The sequence below is a fragment of the Bos indicus genome, chromosome 1, assembly GCF_029378745.1.
Source record: "Bos indicus isolate NIAB-ARS_2022 breed Sahiwal x Tharparkar chromosome 1, NIAB-ARS_B.indTharparkar_mat_pri_1.0, whole genome shotgun sequence".
NCBI lineage: Eukaryota > Metazoa > Chordata > Mammalia > Artiodactyla > Bovidae > Bos > Bos indicus.
In genome coordinates this window covers 66,509,401-66,529,952 of record NC_091760.1, presented here as the reverse complement: position 1 = coordinate 66,529,952, position 20,552 = coordinate 66,509,401, and the positions used below count along the sequence as shown (strand labels likewise).

Here is a 20,552-nt window from a genome sequence, read left to right as displayed (position 1 = left end):
TTCAATAAAGGAGCTTTGAAGTTAGAATCTCTGCAAATCCTCACAGAATTACTGTTGGAGAGTAAAATTCCTAGGGGCAAAAGTATGGGGGGTGGAGATGGGACAGACGGGGGAAGAGTTTGCTCGTGGAAGAATTTTCATTTACCTTCTTCCTCTGTATTTGGTGTTTTTACAATTATAATTTTTTTTTTTTACAATTACAAAATTTAAACACCAGTATTTTAGATAAAAAAAGCATACCATATCATAATCTTTGTACACAACAACAAATCCCCAGAGATCTAGGAAGTCTCTTCAGCTCCTTATTGTGGTCTTAAGATCCTCTATTCCCCTGCCTGTTTTTCCAGCCTCAGCACCATTATAGCTCTAAGTTGTAGCTATGTCATGCTCTTTTTACCCGCTAGGTTGTTGTTGTTCTTTTTTTGGTCTCCTTTTAAAAATCTGTTTATTTTTAATTAGGGGATAATTGCTTTACAATATTGTGTTGGTTTCTGCCATACATCAACATGAATCAGCCATAGGTATAAATATTTTCCCTTCCTCCCTCTAGAGCCTCCCTCCATGCCCCACTCCATCCCACCTCTCTAGGTTGTCACAGAGCAATGGTTTGAGCTCCCTAAGTCATATGGCAAATTCCCACTGGCTATCTACTTTACATATGGTGATGTATATGCCTCCATGCTACTCGCTCAGTTTGTCCCATTCTCTCTTGCCCCTGCTGGGTCCACAAGTCTGTTCTCTACGTCTCCACTGCTGCCCTGCAAATAGGTTCATCAGTACCATCTTCAGCTAGATTCCATACATACACGTTGATATATGATACTTGTTTTTCTCTGACTTACTTCATTCTGTATTATAGGCTCTAGTTCTTCCACTTCATTAGAACTGACTCAGCTGTGCTACCTCTAGGTTTTTTATGCTTTTCTGAATTTCTCTTAAATATCAGCACTGGGCAGAGCTCCCTTCTAAACCTGTTCCCACTTCAGACAGAGGCTTTGTGAGAGAGGTCTTCCCCAAATCCCCCTCCCATGCTACCACAGTATTGTTTACTTCCCTAATTGTAATTTTTTGGTTACTTTTGTTCTTCCCTGCAAATAATCTGAGAATAAAAATCATTGTGTCCTGATCACTATTGCATGCCCAATGCCTAATTAATTAGTATGAGCTTGGGAAACATATGTTGAAAAAAATGGATGAATAAATTTCAAAATGGATTGTATTTTCAGGAAATTGCTAGACTCAGAAATTTTTCTAGGCCATCTGATAAAAGGTAATTTAACAGTGTTTTGACAGGAAAACCCATTCAGGGTCTAAAAGCATGTCACCCACTTTAGCACTGACTATGAAAGAGGGAAATGCCTCTAATTCCACACCTTTTAAAATGGTTCCCATAATCTAGAGCACTACAATAGGACAGAGATGAGTGGAACAGGGATGTGATGCAGAGTAGATACTAGGAAGAAGGTGAAGACGGAGTCAGGAAGTGGGATGTGAGGGAGGAGAGGATGGGTTTTCTACTTTAAATCTGAATTGGCTTTCTGTCTTCTCTGGAACTCCATCCTTTTTCTTTTTATTGTCATAAATTATGTCTTCCAATTAGGCTTTTTCTCTTTCAGTGGTTAACTATAAAACAAATCTGAACCTGGACTCAGTTTTCTGCCTTACAGGTACTGCTTTTTTAAGTTCGTAGACTTAATTTTTCTTAGAGCAGTCTTAGGTTTTACAGAAAATCGAGCATGTGGTAGAGAGCGTTCCCACACGCCCTCTGTCCTCTGCTCTGTTACCAGCACCTTGTGTGTTCATGGTGCATTTGTTAACGTGATAAAATGACGCTGATATAATAACCAAAGTCTTGAAAGAAGGCTGGCGTAGAAACTTGGAGAAGATAGCTTCCCATTATCTCTCTTTAAGGAGGTTTGCAAATATTTATGAACCAGATGCCCAAATATTAAGTTAAATCTCTACTCACTTTGTATTTTCCCATCATTTTAAGTCTATTTGCTAAGAATGTTGAAGACCTTTCCTATGGTACTGATTCATTAAATTAGTTCCAGAGACTTGTTTATTTCCATGCTTGTGGCATAGAAAACCATATTTTTTAGAATATCTCTTACTAGAAAATTGTCTTTCACTCACAGTTGTACGCTTGTGTATACAGGGGTTTGATTTTTACCTTTAAATATTTGAGGAATACATGCCATGTATTAGATATCTAATCTGTATAAAAATGTATTGAGTTAAAAAATGGATTGAACTAAAACTTAAAAAATCATTATGACCTTACTGGTCTGGCTCTCTCTCAATCATAAGAGAATTATTCCTATTTCCTTAAAATAAGGAATACAGTAAAAGACGTTTTCTTACTGTGAAATATGTTTATAATTAAAATATAGTGGTGCTAATGAGTAACTTTTAAAATACAGTGCATTTTATGAGCTGGATCTTTTCCCCTCCTCCCTTTATCAAATTCATGCATTGAAGGCCTACACCCCAGTTCCTCAGAATGTGATCATATTTGAGACAAAGCCTTTAAAGAGGTGATTAAGCTAAAATGAGCCTGATAGGGTGAGCCCTCATCCAAAGGTCTTTCTAAGAGATTAGGAAACACCAGAGGTACAAGCACACAAAGAGACAGTCATGTGAGAGTGTGGCCAACTGCAAGCCAAGGACAGAGGCCTCAGAAGAAACCAGGCCTGCCAGCACCTTAATCTTGGTCCTCTAGCCTCCAGAAGTGTGAGAAAATAAACTCGTGTTGTTTAGGCCACACACACACACAATACATTTATCTGAATTTGCCTCACTAGTAGAGAGCTGAATATTCTTCCCACAGTAACAATCCATCTATATGAATTTAGCATTCCAGTTAACAAAGAAAACACAACTCTATCTAACCTATCATGCCATATATATTCTTTTAAAATGAAATCCCTTATTCTATATATTAATAAAATTATTTTTACTTTAGAAATGTTTTTCAGATAGTTTTTTCATATATGGAAAAGAGTAAAAGTTATTGATAAGAATAAATTTTAAAATACTCAAAGGAGTAACAGAAGGAATCATGTCTCTTCAAGAGGGAAAAAGTAGGAAGACATATACTTTAGCAGACATATACTTTAGACATATACTTTAGCAGCAATACTCATAACTGGGGTCAAATTCTCTAGGTACTACAATAAAAATGGAAGAAATTTTGAGGCATGGTTTCAAAACAAGATGAAGAGATTATCAAAGAATTTAGAAAGCCAGCTCAAGTCAGAATGCTTCTAGTTTAATCATCTGAGTTCTTTAGGGATGATGTAAAACACTCATAGGCTCTGATCTGGCATGGAACATTAGATAAATGCTTCAATTCATATTGTAAAGTTAAAAAATAAAATTAAAAATTAAAAAAAAATTTAAACTTTTGCCTTAAGGCTTTCATAAATGCTTTTCAGAAACTTATTTCCCAAGGCACCATTTAGGTTGGGAATTCCAGATTACTACCATAGAAATGGTTGACAATTTTTGCCATGCAGGAAAGTAAACTACAATAGTTGAGACAGTATATGGTTTATAAAGTTCTCAATAGTTTCTAATATCCAGAATATGTAAATCTTTGCTCCAGAGCAAAACAAGTTAAATGTTTTACAAAACATTTATATAAATTTGAAAAAGTAGCAGTGAAGGAATAAATGAAAACTCTTACCACTTGGCAGGACCATGACCGGCTCTGTAAATCTTTGTTCATCTGCTGAAGGTAGGTTTAGGGAGATGATTAACACCATTCCCAGACTAGTTCCAACAAACAAACAAGGGGAGATGGTAGAGTCATTTTTCCGAGCAAAGGACTCCATGAAGTACAGTGCTGTAATCGCTTCTTTAGAATCTTTGTCAATGCTGGAGATGCTAGAGCTCCTAGAACGATTATAGGAATTTTCTCGACTTTCTATGGAAATTTAAAAACAAAAAATTAAGTTTTAGTGTGTTTCCAGAACAAGTGAAGTCAGACTTACTGCATGAAAACCAAAATGATGAGGGAGAAGTAGAATTTGATTCTGTGTTAACTGATCTGGAAGGCAGCTTATGCAGTTCACCAGCTTATTTTGAAGATGAAGAAAAGCCCAGAAGTATAAATCATAAACTCAGGCAGAGCTGGGACTAGCCTTGAATCTGCAGAGCTGCAGTCCACTGTTTTGTTTTTTTCTCTACCTTACCTCACAAGTTGGTTGAAATTCTCTAATTTAGAAAAAATGTTTAAATAGTTAAGATTACAAGAATTTCTAGTACAGTTTTAATTATGCTTCTCTCCGTTCTCTCAATTACTGAAAGTATTCCTAATGACTTCTTGACAATTCCCATATACTGACAACATTGTGGCTACTTACCTGAAGGGTCATGTATGTTCTGTGGTAAATACATTCCTTTAATTTTGCTATGTTTGAAGTAATTTCAGTTGTAAATATTAAACTATTTATATAACATTGAACAAATGATATCTCCCTGAACTAGTTATAAGCTGCCTACCTTGAATCTAAATCCAGTTTTGGCTTTGCCAATGACTAAATACAGAGCTGTACACAGAACCACCCCACTGAGAGTGTGGTCATCTTTCTGAGAGGGCTTCAGTCCAGTGAAAAGGAAACAGGTGGCTTCAAGTTCTCCTTCTCATCAACTTTTACACATGGTGTATACTCCAACAAGCAGAAACTCACCACCTCAGGTAAATGACATAGGAAAGTTGTATTGTTCTTATAATCACTCCAGAGTACAAGTTCCTCATATTCTTTCTACTGCCTTCCCTCTCCTTTCCATTTTGATAGGAAATGATGACTCATTTTTATAAAGAGATAATAATATATAATAAAATAATATACAATAAAGTTAAATATTAAAGCTCCTCAGACTATTCTTTTTCTACAAACCATAATAGAGTATTCCTAATTTTCCCTTCTCTATCCTTCAGCAAGTTTATAAAAATAACTTTTTAATAGAATTTAGATCTGAGAGGGAGCACAGATATAAACTATGTATTTTACAGATTTGGAGATAGAGATGTAATTTTCCCCAAATCAACACGTTAGTTAGAAATGTCTAAAACTCAAAATCCCCAGCTCAGTCCAGTGATTGAAACTACTAATTCGTTTACAACCTTTACACTTTCCTTACATTGTTACATTCCTAGCTAATGTTTCAAAAATTTTCCATTCATGGTTCATCAACATTCAAAGTTGCTACTCATAGATACCTGTGAAAGAGAAGATCATATGCATGCCCATGGACCAGACTTAATATGGTGGAATGTTAAAAAGCTAAAAATTCCATTTTAAAAAAAACTTTTGACCACGCCACTTCTATATGTGGAATCTTAGTTCCCTGACCAGGAATCAGATTCTATGCCCTCTGCAGTGCAAGTGCAAGGTCTCAACCATTCGACTGCCAGGAAAGTGCCTAAAAATTTTATTTTTAAAATTTGAATAATATAGATCATTACTGTCAAATTTTTTGAGGAGTGGTAAATGGTGAATTGGGCTTCCCAGGTGACACAGTGGTGAAGAATCCGCTTGCCAATGCAGGAGATGCAAGAGACAGGGTCAGGAAGATCCCCTGGAGGAGGAAATGGCAACCCACTCTAGTATTCTTACGTGGAAAATTCCATGGACAGAGGAGCTTGGAGGGCTACAGTCTGTGGGGTTGTGAAGTCAGACATGACTCAGCAACTGAGCACACACACAAATGGTGAATTACTTTATAGCACAGAATTACCATAGCATATTCCTAAGATTACATTTTTTCTATTTCTAGTCCCAAAGCTTTTTATCAGAAAGGCAGTAGCAGAAGTTGTATGCGTGCTCAGTCGTGTCTGACTCTGTGTGACCGCATGGACTCTAGCCCACCAGGCTTCTCTCTGTCCATGGGATTTTCCTGGCAAGAATACTGGAGTGGATTGCCATATTCTCCTCTAGGGGATCTTCCTGGTCCAGGAATCGAACCTGTGTCTCCTGCATTGACAGGCGGATTCTTTACCACTGAGCCACCTGCAGCAGTTACAGGATTCCTCCTTTTTTTTTTTTTTTTTTTTTAATCTTTCTTAATCTAGGCCTTCTGACTCATGTACTTTATATTCCCTGTCCCCAACGCTAATTCCATAAATAAGCAAATAATCCTCTCTTTTTAAAACATAAGATTGCAAACTAGAATTTAATGTCTTGCCTTTTTCTTGGTCACATTCTCTTAATAGTTGAGGAAATAAAGGTTATAAGACAGTAAATAATTGTCTACAGATAGAAATACCAAGAGGCTTACCGTTGAGATGGAAAGAAAGTAGGAGTATACAGAACAGATTAATACATAGGTCTCACTTTGTACAGAGGAGATGGAAACCTACCCATAAACAGAAGCATTCTGGTTTTAGAGATGAAAGAGGTGTAGTGAGGAATGGATCTGGATTCATGGCTACAGCCCAACCAGGTTCTCAGTTGCTCATTGTCTAGAGTTAACCAGCTTTTCATATTTTTACATGTGACCACAATCCCTTGTCCCTCAGCTCCTAATTCCCATGGTATGTCAAATTTCAATTGTATCCACAAAAATCCATATGTTTAACCTACCTTCTGTTGTAACTGGCAAAGAAATCTCCATGCAAGCAGCTGACTGTGCTTTTCGAAATGGTGGTCTTCCAGGACCCCAGCGATTTATTTTTGAAACATCAGCACTGGAAAGTCGTTTTCCAGAACTGCAGCTCTGAGAAGTGGGACTTGTGCAGTGTCCATTTACGTGGTCTGTACCAAAAGGAAGAAGGCAACATAAATATCATAATTAATTCTTAATATAAGGGAATAAGTGTGTAGATTAATAAATGGAGGGAGAATTCCTTGTTTTTAAATCATTTAAAGATGGCTAAGTCCTTGTTTTAGTCATAATTTCAATAGCTAGCCAGATTTTTCATAATTATTAAATATATTCATCTTTAAAATCTGACTAACATAGTTAAAATTTATATTTTCATTATGTATTCTGCCATTTAATGGCAGTACAAAATAGGTTATAGTACTAGACTTTCTTCTGCATAATGTAAATATACACCTATTTATATAAGTTTTGGAAGAACTTCAAGTGCTTAGGGTTTAAAATATAGAACGGAAGCATTTTACTGCAGAGTTGAGAATGGTACATAAGGATATTGACTCTACAGCCAGACTGCCTGGGCTCAAATCCCAGTTCTACCACCTACTGGTTGTATACATTTTTGCAGACTTCATAGTTTAGTTTCCTCTTGATTGGGACTATTACTGTCTAACTCATGGAGCTTTTGTGATAACATGTTATATGCCAGAAACTTCCTGGTATATAGTAAACTGAACAAAGATAAATTATTACTGTCATTTTTGTTTTGAGATTATTACTGCCATTTTGAACTCCAACTATTCCACTAAAGTTGCTCAAGTCTAAGACCAAATAGTACTGTTTATTTTAGAGCCTGTGAATTTATCTGTTCTGATAGAATTTAAAAATTTGGAATAACTGCACTAAAATAGTCAATGCTAACACATATTATTTGAAACATCATCTCATATATCAACAATATTCAGAATACATTTTAAAATGTGCTTATGATCCAGCAATCCCATTTCTGGGCATACACACTGAGGAAACCAGAATTGAAAGAGACACGTGTACCCCAATGTTCATCGCAGCACTGTTTATAATAGGCAGGACATGGAAGCAACCTAGATGTCTATCAGCAGATGAATGGATAAGAAAGCTATGGTACATATACACAATGGAGTATTACTCAGCCATTAAAAAGAATACGTTTGAATCAGTTCTGATGAGGTGGATAAAACGAGCCTATTATACAGAGTAAGCAGAAAGAAAAACACCAATACAGTATACTAACACATATATATGGAATTTAGAAAGATGGTAACAATAACGCTGGATACGGGACAGCAAAAGAGACACTGATGCATAGAATAGTCTTTTGGACTCTGTGGAAAAGGGAGAGGGTGGGATGATTTGGGAGAATGGCATTGAAATATATATAATATCATATATGAAATGAGTCGCCAGTCCAGGTTCGATGCACGATACTGGATGCTTGGGGCTGGTGCACTGGGACGACCCAGAGGGATGGTATGGGGAGGGAGGTGGAAGGAGGGTCCAGGATGGGGAACACATGTATACCTGTGGTGGATTCATTTTGATATAGGGCAAAACCAATACAATATTGTAAAGTTATAAAATAAAATTTTAAAAAATAAAAAATAAAATGTGCTTCTTTGGCTATTCAAAGGACAGAGTTAAACAGAACCATGTTTAATGTTCATATTGGACATGGGAACTGGCACTCAGTATCCACTCCATTACAGCTTTTCTATATTGAGGAATTTGAAAACTTAAAATATACATTCTCTGGATCCCCTTGTAGTTAGTGCAAAGATGAGAATTAGGTTTCACCATTTAAATGCACTAGTGTGTTTTACTATTTTTTTTTAATGAGTTAACATTTATTGAATACTTCAATGCCAGGCATTTTACACACATTACTGATTTAATCTTCACAACAACTATGCAGGGTAGGTGCTCTATCCTGATTTTGCAGATGAGGAAAATGAAGGTCAAAAAATGTTCAGAAAATTATCTAATGTTACATAAGCAGTACTCATGGAGTCAGGATTCTAATCCAGATTTTTATCACTTAGTGTCTGTATGCTTAAAAACTAGGCCACTGGGTCAGCTAATATATTTGGTAAGGATTAGCAATTTTGATGATGTATTTAGGAGGGTTTAGGAGTAGCTTATGTAATATTCATTGAGCTCCTAGTCTCTTGGGACCAGTTGTCTTCCATATTAACACAGATTTATCAGACAGAAAGGCATAAATATCACATGATAAGTTAGCTATGGGGAAGCAGAAGTCAAGAGTTCTGCCTCTCCTTCACTATTGAATCTAGTCTTATAAATAGGAAAAACACTGAGGGCAACAGCCGGTACCAACAAAGACATAGAGTAGGTTCAGTTCAGTCGCTCAGTCATGTCCAACTCTGCGACCCCATGGACTGCAGCATGCCAGGCCTCCCTGTCCATCACCAACTCCCAAAGTTCACTCAGACTCACATCCATCGAGTTGGTGATGCCATCCAGCCATCTCATCCTCTGGTGTCCCTGTCTCCTCCTGCTCCCAACGGCAATTACTTTAGGGATACAAACTGCAAATATAAGCCACGCTGCACCGGGCATATCAGTTAGTATCTACCCAGGTGTGAAAGCTTGTTTTAGCGCTTATTCGGAGTAATTTGGGATGAGTTACAGCCCTCTTCACACTCATCTAGGTTCAAGAATACATGGCAGAGCTCTGAAAATAGTAAAATTTGTTCACCTAGCCAGGACTCTTTGGACTTGGTAAGTGAAAGTGCCTGCCTATCTATTACCATCTTTTGGTGGCTGTTTTTTGTGAACATTGTTTCATTTGAGCTTATAATAGGGTAGTATCAATTATTAGATTACTCAACATGCTGGTCTGTTTTTTTCCCTACCCCCTGTATGGCCCAATTTTCCCCATCTTATGGTTGACTCATGAGGTCTGGCTGACATTACCATATCAGGGCAACTCAGAGTCTTTGGCCATATTCTTCTGTCTTCGATAGGGCTGATTAACTTAAAGGATTTCTTTTTGTAGCTTAAATTTTTTTTTAATAAAGTTAATTTGCTTAATATTTTTTTCTTAGTACAGTAAATATTCAAGACAGATATGAATACTATAAAACACTTATGAAGAAATATGGTTATAGCCCAGACATAGTCATTCTGAAAATTTATATTAATGATACTAAATACAAAAACTTCTATTGATATAATTATTCACTGTAGTTTTAGTAAGAGATAAAAATTGGAAGCCAGCTATCCTTTACAATTCAGCATAAACTTATAGGTACATTGTGCTATGTATCACATGCTGCTGCTGTTAAGTCATGTCAGTCGTGTCTGACTCTGTGTGACCCCATAGATGGCAGCCCACCAGGCTCCCCCGTCCCTGGATTCTCCAGGCAAGAACACTGGAGTGGGTTGCCATTTCCTTCTTCAATGCATGAAAGTGAAAAGTGAAGGTGAAGTCGCTCAGTTGTGTCCAACTCTTTGCGACCCCATGGACTGCAGCCTACCAGGCTCCTCCGCCCATGGGATTTTCCAGGCAAGAGTACTGGAGTGGGTCGCCAGTGCCTTCTCCGATGTATCACATAATAGAGTATTATAGTCTTTAAAAATGTTTTTGAAATGCTTGTTGAATCTTATATCTACATCATGTGTTTCAGTTAGCTCTTTGCATACAGACCATTCCAAATGTTAATAAATGTAAACTAAAAATCATTTTGGGCTTCCCTGATGGCTCAGCAGTAAAAAGTCCCCTTGCAATGCAGGAGCTGCAGATTAAATCCCTGGTTTGAGAAGATCCCTGAGAAGGGCATGGCAAACCACTCCAACCCATCTGCCAATGTAGGAGACATAAGAGACGTGGGTTTCATCCCTGGGTCAGGAAGATCCCCTGGAGGAGGGCATGGCAAACCACTCCAGTATTCTTGCTTGGAGAATCCCATGGACAGAGGAGCCTAGTAGGCTACAGTCCATATGGTTGCAAAGAGTATACGACTGAAGCAACTTAGTATGCACCACAATCCTTTTATTATGCTTACAGATTGTGAGAGAAAGGAGTTAAACTAAGGCAAGGTAGGGATATTATTTCCATGATGTCTGGGGCATTAGTTAAGAATACTTGAATGACTGAGGGCTTGGAATCTGTAGGAGGCTTCTTTACTCACATGCCTGGGTTAGAATGACTCAAAAGTTGAACTCAGTTGGGACTGTCAGTGGTGACTTTGTTAGGAGGCTTGGGCTTCCTCATGGCATGGTGGCCTTTTTACATGGTGCATGGTGGGTTAGGGCTCAAAAAGTTTGACAAGTGGTTTTGAAATGGAAGCAATCTTTCTGCTGCTTTGGTGTTACTACAATGGAGATTTTGCTTTATTTTTGAAAGCAACATTCCAGCATCCAGTCACAAGCTTTTTGTATGTCAAGAGGCAGTTGTAGTAGAATCCTGATCTTATAAAAGTGTGGTCTTCAGTTCAACAATTGATTGGTAGTAGTCTTCTAAAAGTAGCAAAGTTGTCTGCTTCCTTGATATATCTGTTGATGGCCTTATTCAGAAAGTCATACCTGTAGGCCAAGCTTAGGGTTGTCTCCAATCTTTCAGTGACTTGATAAACACCTAGTTTCTTGTATTAAATCACTTTCTGCATAATATTACTAGAATGGTTTTTGTTTCCCAGTTGCTTTCTGATTACAATAATGTTTTAGCTCTGCTATAGTGCTCTATGCCATTTAGATAAAATTCAATATTCTAAAAAATTCAACCTTAGAACAATAAGCAGATTAAAACCAATGGGAAACTTTACAAAAAGCTTTTCAAGTCTAAAAAAAAGAAATTACAATTTTCTTTTAAATTAGCTGATTCTCTTGTATCTCTAAATCAAGATTTGATTTGGTGTACACACTGTATAAAGTACAACAATGACTTACTGAAAAATCACTTACTGTTTCCAGTTTAAATTATTTTTAACTTAGTCATTGCCAAAGCTTTATAGGAGTACATAAATGAAGATTTAATTTTATACTTGGTACACTAGTATAGTTAAACTTTTTACTATACCATACAATTCCTAGAAAATGAAAATTACTATTATGCTTATGCCACAGGGGTGATTCTTTGGTGAAATAAATGTTGAACATAAGACTAAATCAAAATAAGCATTGGATTTTAAAACTCATGAAAATAAATGTAAAAAGACTTTAGCTCGGGATCTTTAGGAGTCTTTTTAAATGTAAAAAGACTCTGGCTTTTTACATATATATTGACTATATAAAATATAGCTAATATCAAACAATTGGTTAAAATACCTGAAAACTCACCTAACTTTACCTTTGCTTACTTTTATATTAATAGTTAAGAGGAAACTCTTCTTTCACTCCCTCCCTTCTTACTCATTAGTAAGTAATGAGTTGGTTGGAGGACAAGCTGGTTAATTGACTTAATGTTTGCTTGATTAATTTTAAGTAGGAAAATAATTTATTAAAGTATATTAGGCAGTTCACAATCTCAGGGAGAACCTGTGAGTTATACTCAGGTTTGCAGCCAAAAACAATACCCAGCCATACTGGAACTGAGTTCCTTTGTAGATGGTGCTGATGATGCAGGGGCCTGTATGCCATGAGCTGTGCTACTGCTGACCTGATACAGTAGACCATCTCTGCTATTATACTCACTAAAACTGAGTATAGTTTTTACCTGTATTTCAGTTTTTGACTGTCAGATAAGGAAATATCATCTTTCTCTTTGTGCTGACACTTTGAGGTTTTTAAGCACTTGAGGGCATTTTTCTGAAGAACTTTAAGCTGAAGACCCAAAGTGACTAAATCACACACCTCCCTTGAAGTTAGTTTGATTTTTATTCCCAGTTTAATCTGGCTCTTCTATAGCAAAGTTTTCATGACTATGATTTTTTACATGTTTATATACTCATTCATGTTTACTCTCTGCAATCCAAAGTTTCAAAGAGGTTCTTCTTTATTAATAATTCCCCTTTTGTTTTTTCAAGTTTAGTTTCTATTGCATTCATTTAAGTGAAAGTTTAAAAACTATTTGGGACCAAATTTCCAGTCTTTGAGAAAATTATCTCTTAATGACAGTACTGCCTTAGGCTTTGTCACTTTTTAACCTGGAATAGCAATATATTTTTAAAATTTTTAGCTTTAGTATAATTTCCATACAAAATTGTAAGATATTTAAAGTGTACATTGTGTAGATCTGGTATACATATACATTAGGGAAAATTCTCATAATCTATTTAGTTAACACATCCATCTCCTCACATATTTATTTTTGGTGAGAATACAAGTTCTATCCTATTAGAAGAGTTCTATTAGCAAATTTCAATTATATATTACAGTGTTATAAAAAATACTCATCCTGTTTACATTAGGTCCTCTGACCTTATCTTACAGCTGAGAGTCTATACGCTTTTATATACCTCTCCTATTATTCCCACTCACCAATCCCTGGCAACCACTATTCAACTGTCTGTTCTGAAGTTTACTTTTCTTTTTTTGTAGTCAACATAAAAGTGATGCCATGCAGTATTTGCTTCTTCTCTGTAGCTTATTTCACATCACATCACATCTACCACACGGTCCACCATTTTTCTGGCGAATACCACACTTTCAACCTTTCTCGTGGCTGAATAACATTCCTCTGAGTGAGTGTATCACCTCTGCTTTATCAATTCACGTATTGATGTACACTTAGCTTGTTTCCTTATCTTGGCTATTGTGAATAATGCTGAAGTAAACATTGGAATGTTAATAGACTGTTTTCATTTACATTGGATATATACCTAGAAGTGGAATTGCTGGATCATATGGTAGTTCTATTTTTAATTTTTTGAGGAACCACCAAATTGTTTTCCATAGTGGCTGTACTAATTTGTGTACCAAGAGTGCACAAGGTTTTTTTTTTTTTTTTTTTCTCCACATCTTCAGAAAAAAGATACTTATCTCATATTCTTGATAATCGGTTCAGTTCAGTCACTCAGTCACGTTCAACTCTTTGTGACCCCATGGACTGCAGAACACCAGGCATCCCTGTCCATCACCAACTCCCAGAGCTTGCTCAAACTCATGTCCATCAAATCAATGATGCCATCCAACCATCTCATCATCTGTTGTCCCCTTCTCCTCCCACCTTCAGTCTTTCCCAACATCAGAGTCTTTCCCAACGAGTCAGTTCTTTGCATCAGGTGGCCAAAGTATTGGAGCTTCAGCTTCAGTATCAGTCCTTCCAATGAATATTCAGGACTGATTTCATTTGGGATTGACTGGTTTGATCTCGCTGTGCAAGGGACTCTCAAGACTCCTCCAGCACCATAGTTCAAAAGCATTAATTCTTCAGTGCTCAGCTTTCATTATGGTCCAACTCTCACATCCATACATGACTATTGGAAAAACCATAGCTTTGACTAGACGGACCTTTGTCAGTAAAGTAGTATCTCTGCTTTTTAATACACTGTCCAGGTTGTCATAGCTTTTCTTCCAAGGAGCAAGCAACTTTTAATTTCATAGCTGCAGTCACCATCTGCAGTGATTTTGGAGCCCAGAAAAATAAAGTCTCTCACTGTTTCAATTGTTTCTCTGTCTATTTGCTATGAAGTGATGGGACCGGATGCCATGATCTTAAAAACCATATTGGGTTTTAAGCCAGCTCTTTTACTCTCCTCTTTCACTTTCATCAAGAGGCTCTTTAGTTCTTCACTTTCTGCCATAAGGGTAGTGTCATCTGCATATCTGAGGTTATTGATATTTCTCCCAGCAATCTTGATTCCAGCTTGTGCTTCATCCAGACGGGCATTTCGCATGATGTACTCTGTATAGAAGTTAAATAAGCAGGGTGACAATATACAGCCTTGACGTACTCCTTTCCCGATTTGGAACCAGTGTTGTTCCATGTCCACTTCTAACTGCTACTTCTTGACCTGCATACAGATTTCTCAGGAGGCAGGTCAGGTGGTCTGGTATTCCCATCTCTTGAAGAATTTTCCATAGTTTGTTGTGATCCACACAGTCAAGGGCTTTAGTGTAGTCAATGAAGCAGATGTTTTTCTGGAATTCTCCTGCTTTTTCTATGATCCAATGGATGTTGGCAATTTGATCTCCAGTTCCTCTGCCTTTTCTAAATCCAACTTGAACGTCCGGAAGTTCTCAGTACACATACTGTTGACACCTAAGCTTGGAGAATTTTGAGCATTACTTTGCTAGCATGTGGGTTGAGTGCAATTGTGAGGTAATTTGAGCATTCTTTGGCATTGCCTTTCTTTGGGATTGGAATGAAAACTGACCTTTTCCAGTCCTGTGGCCACTGCTGAGTTTTCCAAATTTGTTGGCATATTGAGTGCAGCACTTTAACAGCATCATCTTTTAGGATTGGAAATAGCTCAACTGGAATTCCATCACCTCCACTAGCTTTGTTTGTAGTGTTATTTCCTAAGGCCCACCCACTTGACTTTGCACTCCAGGATGTCCAGCTCTAGATGAGTGATCACACCATCGTGGTTATGTTGGTCATTAAGACCATTTTTGTATAGTTCTTCTGTGTATTCTTGCCACCTCTTCTTAATCTCTTATGCTCTGTTAGGTCCATACCACTTCTGTCCTTTATTGTGCCCATCTTTGCATGAAATGTTCCTTTGGTATTTCAAATTTTCTTGAAGATATCGCTAGTCTTTCCCATTCTGTTGTTTTCCTCTATTTCTTTGCATTGATCACTGAGGAAGGCTTTCTTATCTCTCCTTGCTATTCTTTGGGACTCTGCATTCAAAAGGGAAAAAAATCTTTCCATTTCTCCTTTGCCTTTTTTTTCTCATCTTTTCTCAGGTATTTGTCAATTGACAATAGCTGTTCTTATTACAATGTGGTGTGTTAGTTTCAAGTGTGCAGCAGAGTGGTACATGTATGTATATATATACATATATTTTTCAGATTCTTCTCCCTTATGTTGTTGTTGTTCACTCACTACGTTGTGTCAGACTCGTTGCAACCCCATGGACCCCAGCACATCAAGCCTCCCTGTCCCTCACGATCTCCCAATGTTTGCCCAAGTTCATGTCCATTTAATCAGTGATGCTATCCACCCATCTCTTCCTCTGCCACCGTCTTCTCCTTTTGCCTTCAATCTTTTCCAGCATTAGGGTTTCCAGCATTAGGGTCTTTTCCAGTGAGTCAACTCTTCGCATCAGGTGGCCAAAGTATTGGAGCTTCAGCTTCAGTCCCTCCAATGAGTATTCAGGGTTGATGTCCTTTCGGATTGACTCCTCGGTTTGATCTCCTTGCTGTCCAAGGGACTCTCAAGCATCCACTCCAGCACCAAAATTCAGAAGCATCAATTTTTCAGTGCTCAGCCTTCCTTATTGTTATAGGTTATTACAAATATTGAGTGCAGTTCCCTGTGGTATACAGTAGGTCCTTTGTGGTTATCTATTTTATATATAGTGGTGTGTATCTGTTAATTTCCAGTTTATTCCTCCCTCTTTTCCCCCTTTGGTAACCGTAAGTTTGTTTGTATTCTATGGGTCTGTTTCTGTTGTGCAAATAAGTTCATTTCTATCTTTTTTTTTTTTTTTTACATTCTACATAGAAGTGGTATCATATGATGTTTCTCTTTGTCTGGCTTTGCTTAGCATTATAATCTCTAGGTCCACATATTGCTGCAAATGGCATGACAGCTATCTAACATGTTCAGGATGATATCTCATGGTTTTGATTTGCATTTCTCTAATGATTAGTGATGTTAGGCCCCTTTTCATGAACTTGTTAGCCATTTCCATGTCGTCTTTGGAAAAGTGTCTATTTGGTTCCTCTGCCCATTTTTAAAATCAGATTGTTTGATTTTTGTTATTGAGTTGTATGACCTCTATATATTTTGTAATCCCTTAGAGGATGCATGATTTACAGATCCTGAAGGTTTCCATTTCATTTGTTGATGGTTTCACTTGTACAGAAGCTTTTTTCAGTTTGTAGTTTATTTTTGGTTTTGTTGCCTTTGCTTTAGGTATAAAATCCAAAAAAAAAAATATTGCTAGGACTGATGTCAATAAGCATATTGCTTATGTTTTCTTCTAGAAGTTTTAAGGTTTCAGGTCTTAAGTTCAAGTCTTTAATCCATTTTGAGTTGCTTTTCTGTATGGTGTAAGATAGAAGTTGTTACATTCTTTAACTGTCCAGTTTTCCTAGCACCATTCATGGAAAAGAATACTTTCCCTATTGTATATTTTAGGCTTCTTTGTCATAAATCAGTTGGCCTAAATGCACATAAATCATATGTGCATGAGTTTATTTCTGGGTTCTCTTCTCTGTGCCATTGATATGTTTGTTTTTGTGCCAATACCATATTGTTTTGACTGCTGTAGCTTTATTATAAAACCTTGAAACCAGGAAGTGTGATGCCTCTAGCTTTGTCCTTCTTTCTCAAGATTGCTTTGACTATTAGGGAGTCTTCTGGAGTTCCCTACAAACTTCAGAAGTTTGTGTTCTAGTTCTGTGAAAAATACCATTGGAATTTCCATAGGTGGTTACATTAAATCTGTATTGGACATTTCAAAATATTAATTCTTCCAATCCATTGGCATGGAATATATTTCCATTTTTTGTGTCTTATTCAATTTCTTTCATTAATATTTTATTTTCAGTGTACAGACCTTTTACCTCCTTGGTAAAAATCTATTCCTGAATACTTTATTCTTTTAAGTGCAATTACAGATGGGACTGTGTTCTTAATTTCTCTAATCTTTGTTGTATAGAAATGCAATTGACTTTTACATATTGATTTTATACTTGAAATTTTGCTAAATTTGTTGATTAGTTTTAATGGTTTTTGGTAGAGTCTTTGTGATTTTCTATAAAGATGTCATCTGCAAATAGAGAACGTTTTCCTTCTTCCTTGTTTGGATGCCCTCTATGTGTTTTTCTTGGAACTGCTCTTGCTAGAACTTCCAGTACTGTATTCAGTGAAAGTGGTGAGAATGGGCATCTTTCTCTTGTTCCTGATCTTGGAGGAAAATCTTTTCACTTCTAAGCATTATGTTAGTTGCGGCCTTGTCGGTATATTGTCTTCATTATGTTTAGGCACATTCCCTCTAGGCTCTGTTGTTAATTTTTATTAAAAAGAGATATTGAGTTTTGTCAGATACTTTTCCTGCATCTATTAAGATTATATGGTTTTTATTCATCATTTTGTTAATATGCTATATCACATTAATTTGCAGATGTCAAACCATCCTTTTATCCCTGGAATAAATTATACTTGATAAGATCCTCTTAAAGTACTGTTGAATTTAGTTTGATAGTATTTTGTTGCAGATTTTGAATCTATATTAGCCAGCGACATTGGCCTATTGTTTTCTTCTCTTGCATCGTTTCTGGTTTTGGTAATGGTATTATTGCTCTTGTAAAATGGGTTTGAAAGTGTTCACTTCTCTTCTGTGCCGCCTGCCAACGCATGAGACATAAGAGATGTATGTTTGATCCCCGGGTCAGAAGATCCCCTGGAGAAGGAAATGGCAACCCACTCGTGTACTCCTGCCTGGAGAATTCCATGGACAGAGAAGCCTGGTGGGTTAGAGTCCATAGCGTTGCAAAGGGTCGGACATGACTGAAGCATGAGCATGAGCATGAAACTACTGTCCTGTCCTAAGAGTTCATTAATCCTTTTTCTGCTCCATCTAGCCTAGCATTGAATGCCTCTATTAAATTTTCTGTGAAGTTATTCTATTCTTCAGGTCTGTGATTTCTGTTTGAAAGTGAAAGTGTTAGTTGCTCAGTCGTGTCCTACTCCTTGGGGCTCCATGGACTGAAGCCTGCCAGGCTCCTCTGTCCATGGAATTCTTGAGGCAAGAATACTGGAGTGGATAGCCATTCTCTTCTCCAGGGGAAGTTTTCCACTCAGGGATTGAACTCAGATCTCCTGCATTGCAGGTGGATTCTTTACCATCTGAGCTACGTTCATGTATTTTCTATCTCTTTGTTTAGATTCTCACTTTGTTCAGCGTGTTGTTCTCTTATTTTGAACACTTTATCAGGTTAAGTCACTTATCTCTGTTTCACTATGGTCTGTTTCTGGAGTTTTATCTTCTTGTTGCAGTTATGTTCCTGTTTCTTTATTTTCCTACGCTCTCTGTGTTGGTTTCTACACAATAGACAAAATAGTCATCTCCCCCAAGCTTGATGGAGTGGCCTTTTATAGGAGATGAACCTTATTATTCAGCCTAGCTTGAGCTCTTGGCGGTCTTTCAATTCTTTGTGATTGTCTGAGCTCCTTTTTGCTCTTAGTGGCTCCCGGCTTTTGAGAGTATGCCAAGGCCTGTTTGGGCTTCCCCTGTGACTCAGCTGGTAAAGAATCTGCCTGCTACGTGGGAGACGTGGGTTCAGTCCCTTGGTTGGGAAGACCCCCTCGAGAAGGGAAAGGCTACCCACTCCAGTATTCTGGCCTGGAGAATTCCATGGACTGGATAGTCCGTGGGCTTGCATAGAGTCGGACAAGCCTGAGCGACTTTCACTTTCACAAGACCTGGTTCCATGTGGGTGTTATCTCATTCATCCAATATTTAGGCATTAATAAGCTAGTTCTAGACTTCTTCCAAAGGAAATTGCTCCATTTAGAGCTACAGATTTGGTGTATCAGGGAGGAGTTGAGTTCAGAAGTCTTCTATGTTGTCATCTTGGACCATTACTGTAAATAACAAAAAAATTATGACATTAAAATGCTAATATATCCTGATCGATGCTGAAGGAGCAAAGTGACACCGTACCCTGCACCGTGTAAGTAAGTGTTCACTTCAAGCCGTGTATTAAGAGTGGGAAGAGAGGGGGGGGAAACAACAACATGTGTACGCTGAGGTAAACAAGAAAGTTAGTCTAAACAGTCTCCAAAGAGATGAAATCTTGAGTTGCTAAATTATTCATTGCTTAACAAAATGTTTTTATTCCTGAAATTTGCAAAACTGATGTCAAAGATATAATAATCATGTGGGTAAAATTATCCCCCACTCCTATTATGAACAAATTACCTAAACTTTGAAAAAGCTTATGGGGTTTTTGTTTCTTTGAAATATCTGTTGCAAACACTCAGTGAGTCAGTTCTTCATATTCTGAACTCCTTGTAAAACACAAATCAATACATGTGGTCACAATGAGTTGGACACGACTGAGTGACTAACAGGGGCTTCCCTGGTGGTTTAGCAGTGAGGAACCCACCTGCCAATGCAGGAGACTTAAGCAACCTGGGTTTAATCCCTGAGCTGGGGAGGATCCCCTGGAGTAGGAAAGGACAACCCACTCCAGTATTCTTGCCTAGAGAATCCCATGGACAGAGGAGCCTGGCGGGCTTTTGTGTCTGAATATTCCTTTTACAATGCACTGTTCATACAATAAATGTTTTCTAAGTCATGTGAAAACTTATAATGAATAGTTTGAATCTATTCCTTTTGAGGGGGGAAATCTCCTAATATACTAAGTTAAAATTATTTGGTTTAAAAATTGAGTTTTATTATTGTATTAGTTCAGTTCAGTTCAGTCGCTTAGTCATGTCTGACTCTTTGCAACCCCATGAACTGCAGCACGCCAGGATTCCCTGTCCATCACCAGCTCCCGGAGCATATTCAAACTCATGTCCATCAAGTTGGTGATGCCACCCAACTATCTCATCCTCTGTTGTCCCCTTCTCCTCCTGCCTTCAATCCTTCCGAGCATGAGGGTCTTTTCCAATGAGTCAGTTCTTCGCATCAGGTGGCCAAACATTGGAGCTTCAGGTTCAGCATCAGTCCTTCCAATGAATATTCATGACTGATCTCCTTTAGGATGAACTGGTTGAATCTCCTTGCAGTCCAAGGGACTCCCAAGAGTCTTCTCCATTACTACAGTTCAAAAGCATCAGTTCTTTGGTGCTCAGCTTTCTTTATGGTCCAATTCTCACATCT

The 20,552-nt window shown here is 37.6% G+C and overlaps 1 protein-coding gene across 4 annotated transcripts in view; it reads right to left on the bottom strand.

Moving 5' to 3' along the window:
* Nucleotides 1-20,552, bottom strand: part of STXBP5L (syntaxin binding protein 5L) — a 321,677-nt gene that overhangs the window by 25,199 nt on the left and 275,926 nt on the right. For all 4 annotated transcript variants that reach the window (XM_070788639.1, XM_070788654.1, XM_070788646.1 and 1 more), the window contains 2 exons: nucleotides 6,591-6,761; nucleotides 3,689-3,928 (listed from right to left, as the gene is read on the bottom strand). In XM_070788639.1, the coding sequence (XP_070644740.1) occupies nucleotides 3,689-3,928; nucleotides 6,591-6,761 (411 nt within the window). The remainder of the gene's footprint in view (nucleotides 1-3,688; nucleotides 3,929-6,590; nucleotides 6,762-20,552) is intronic.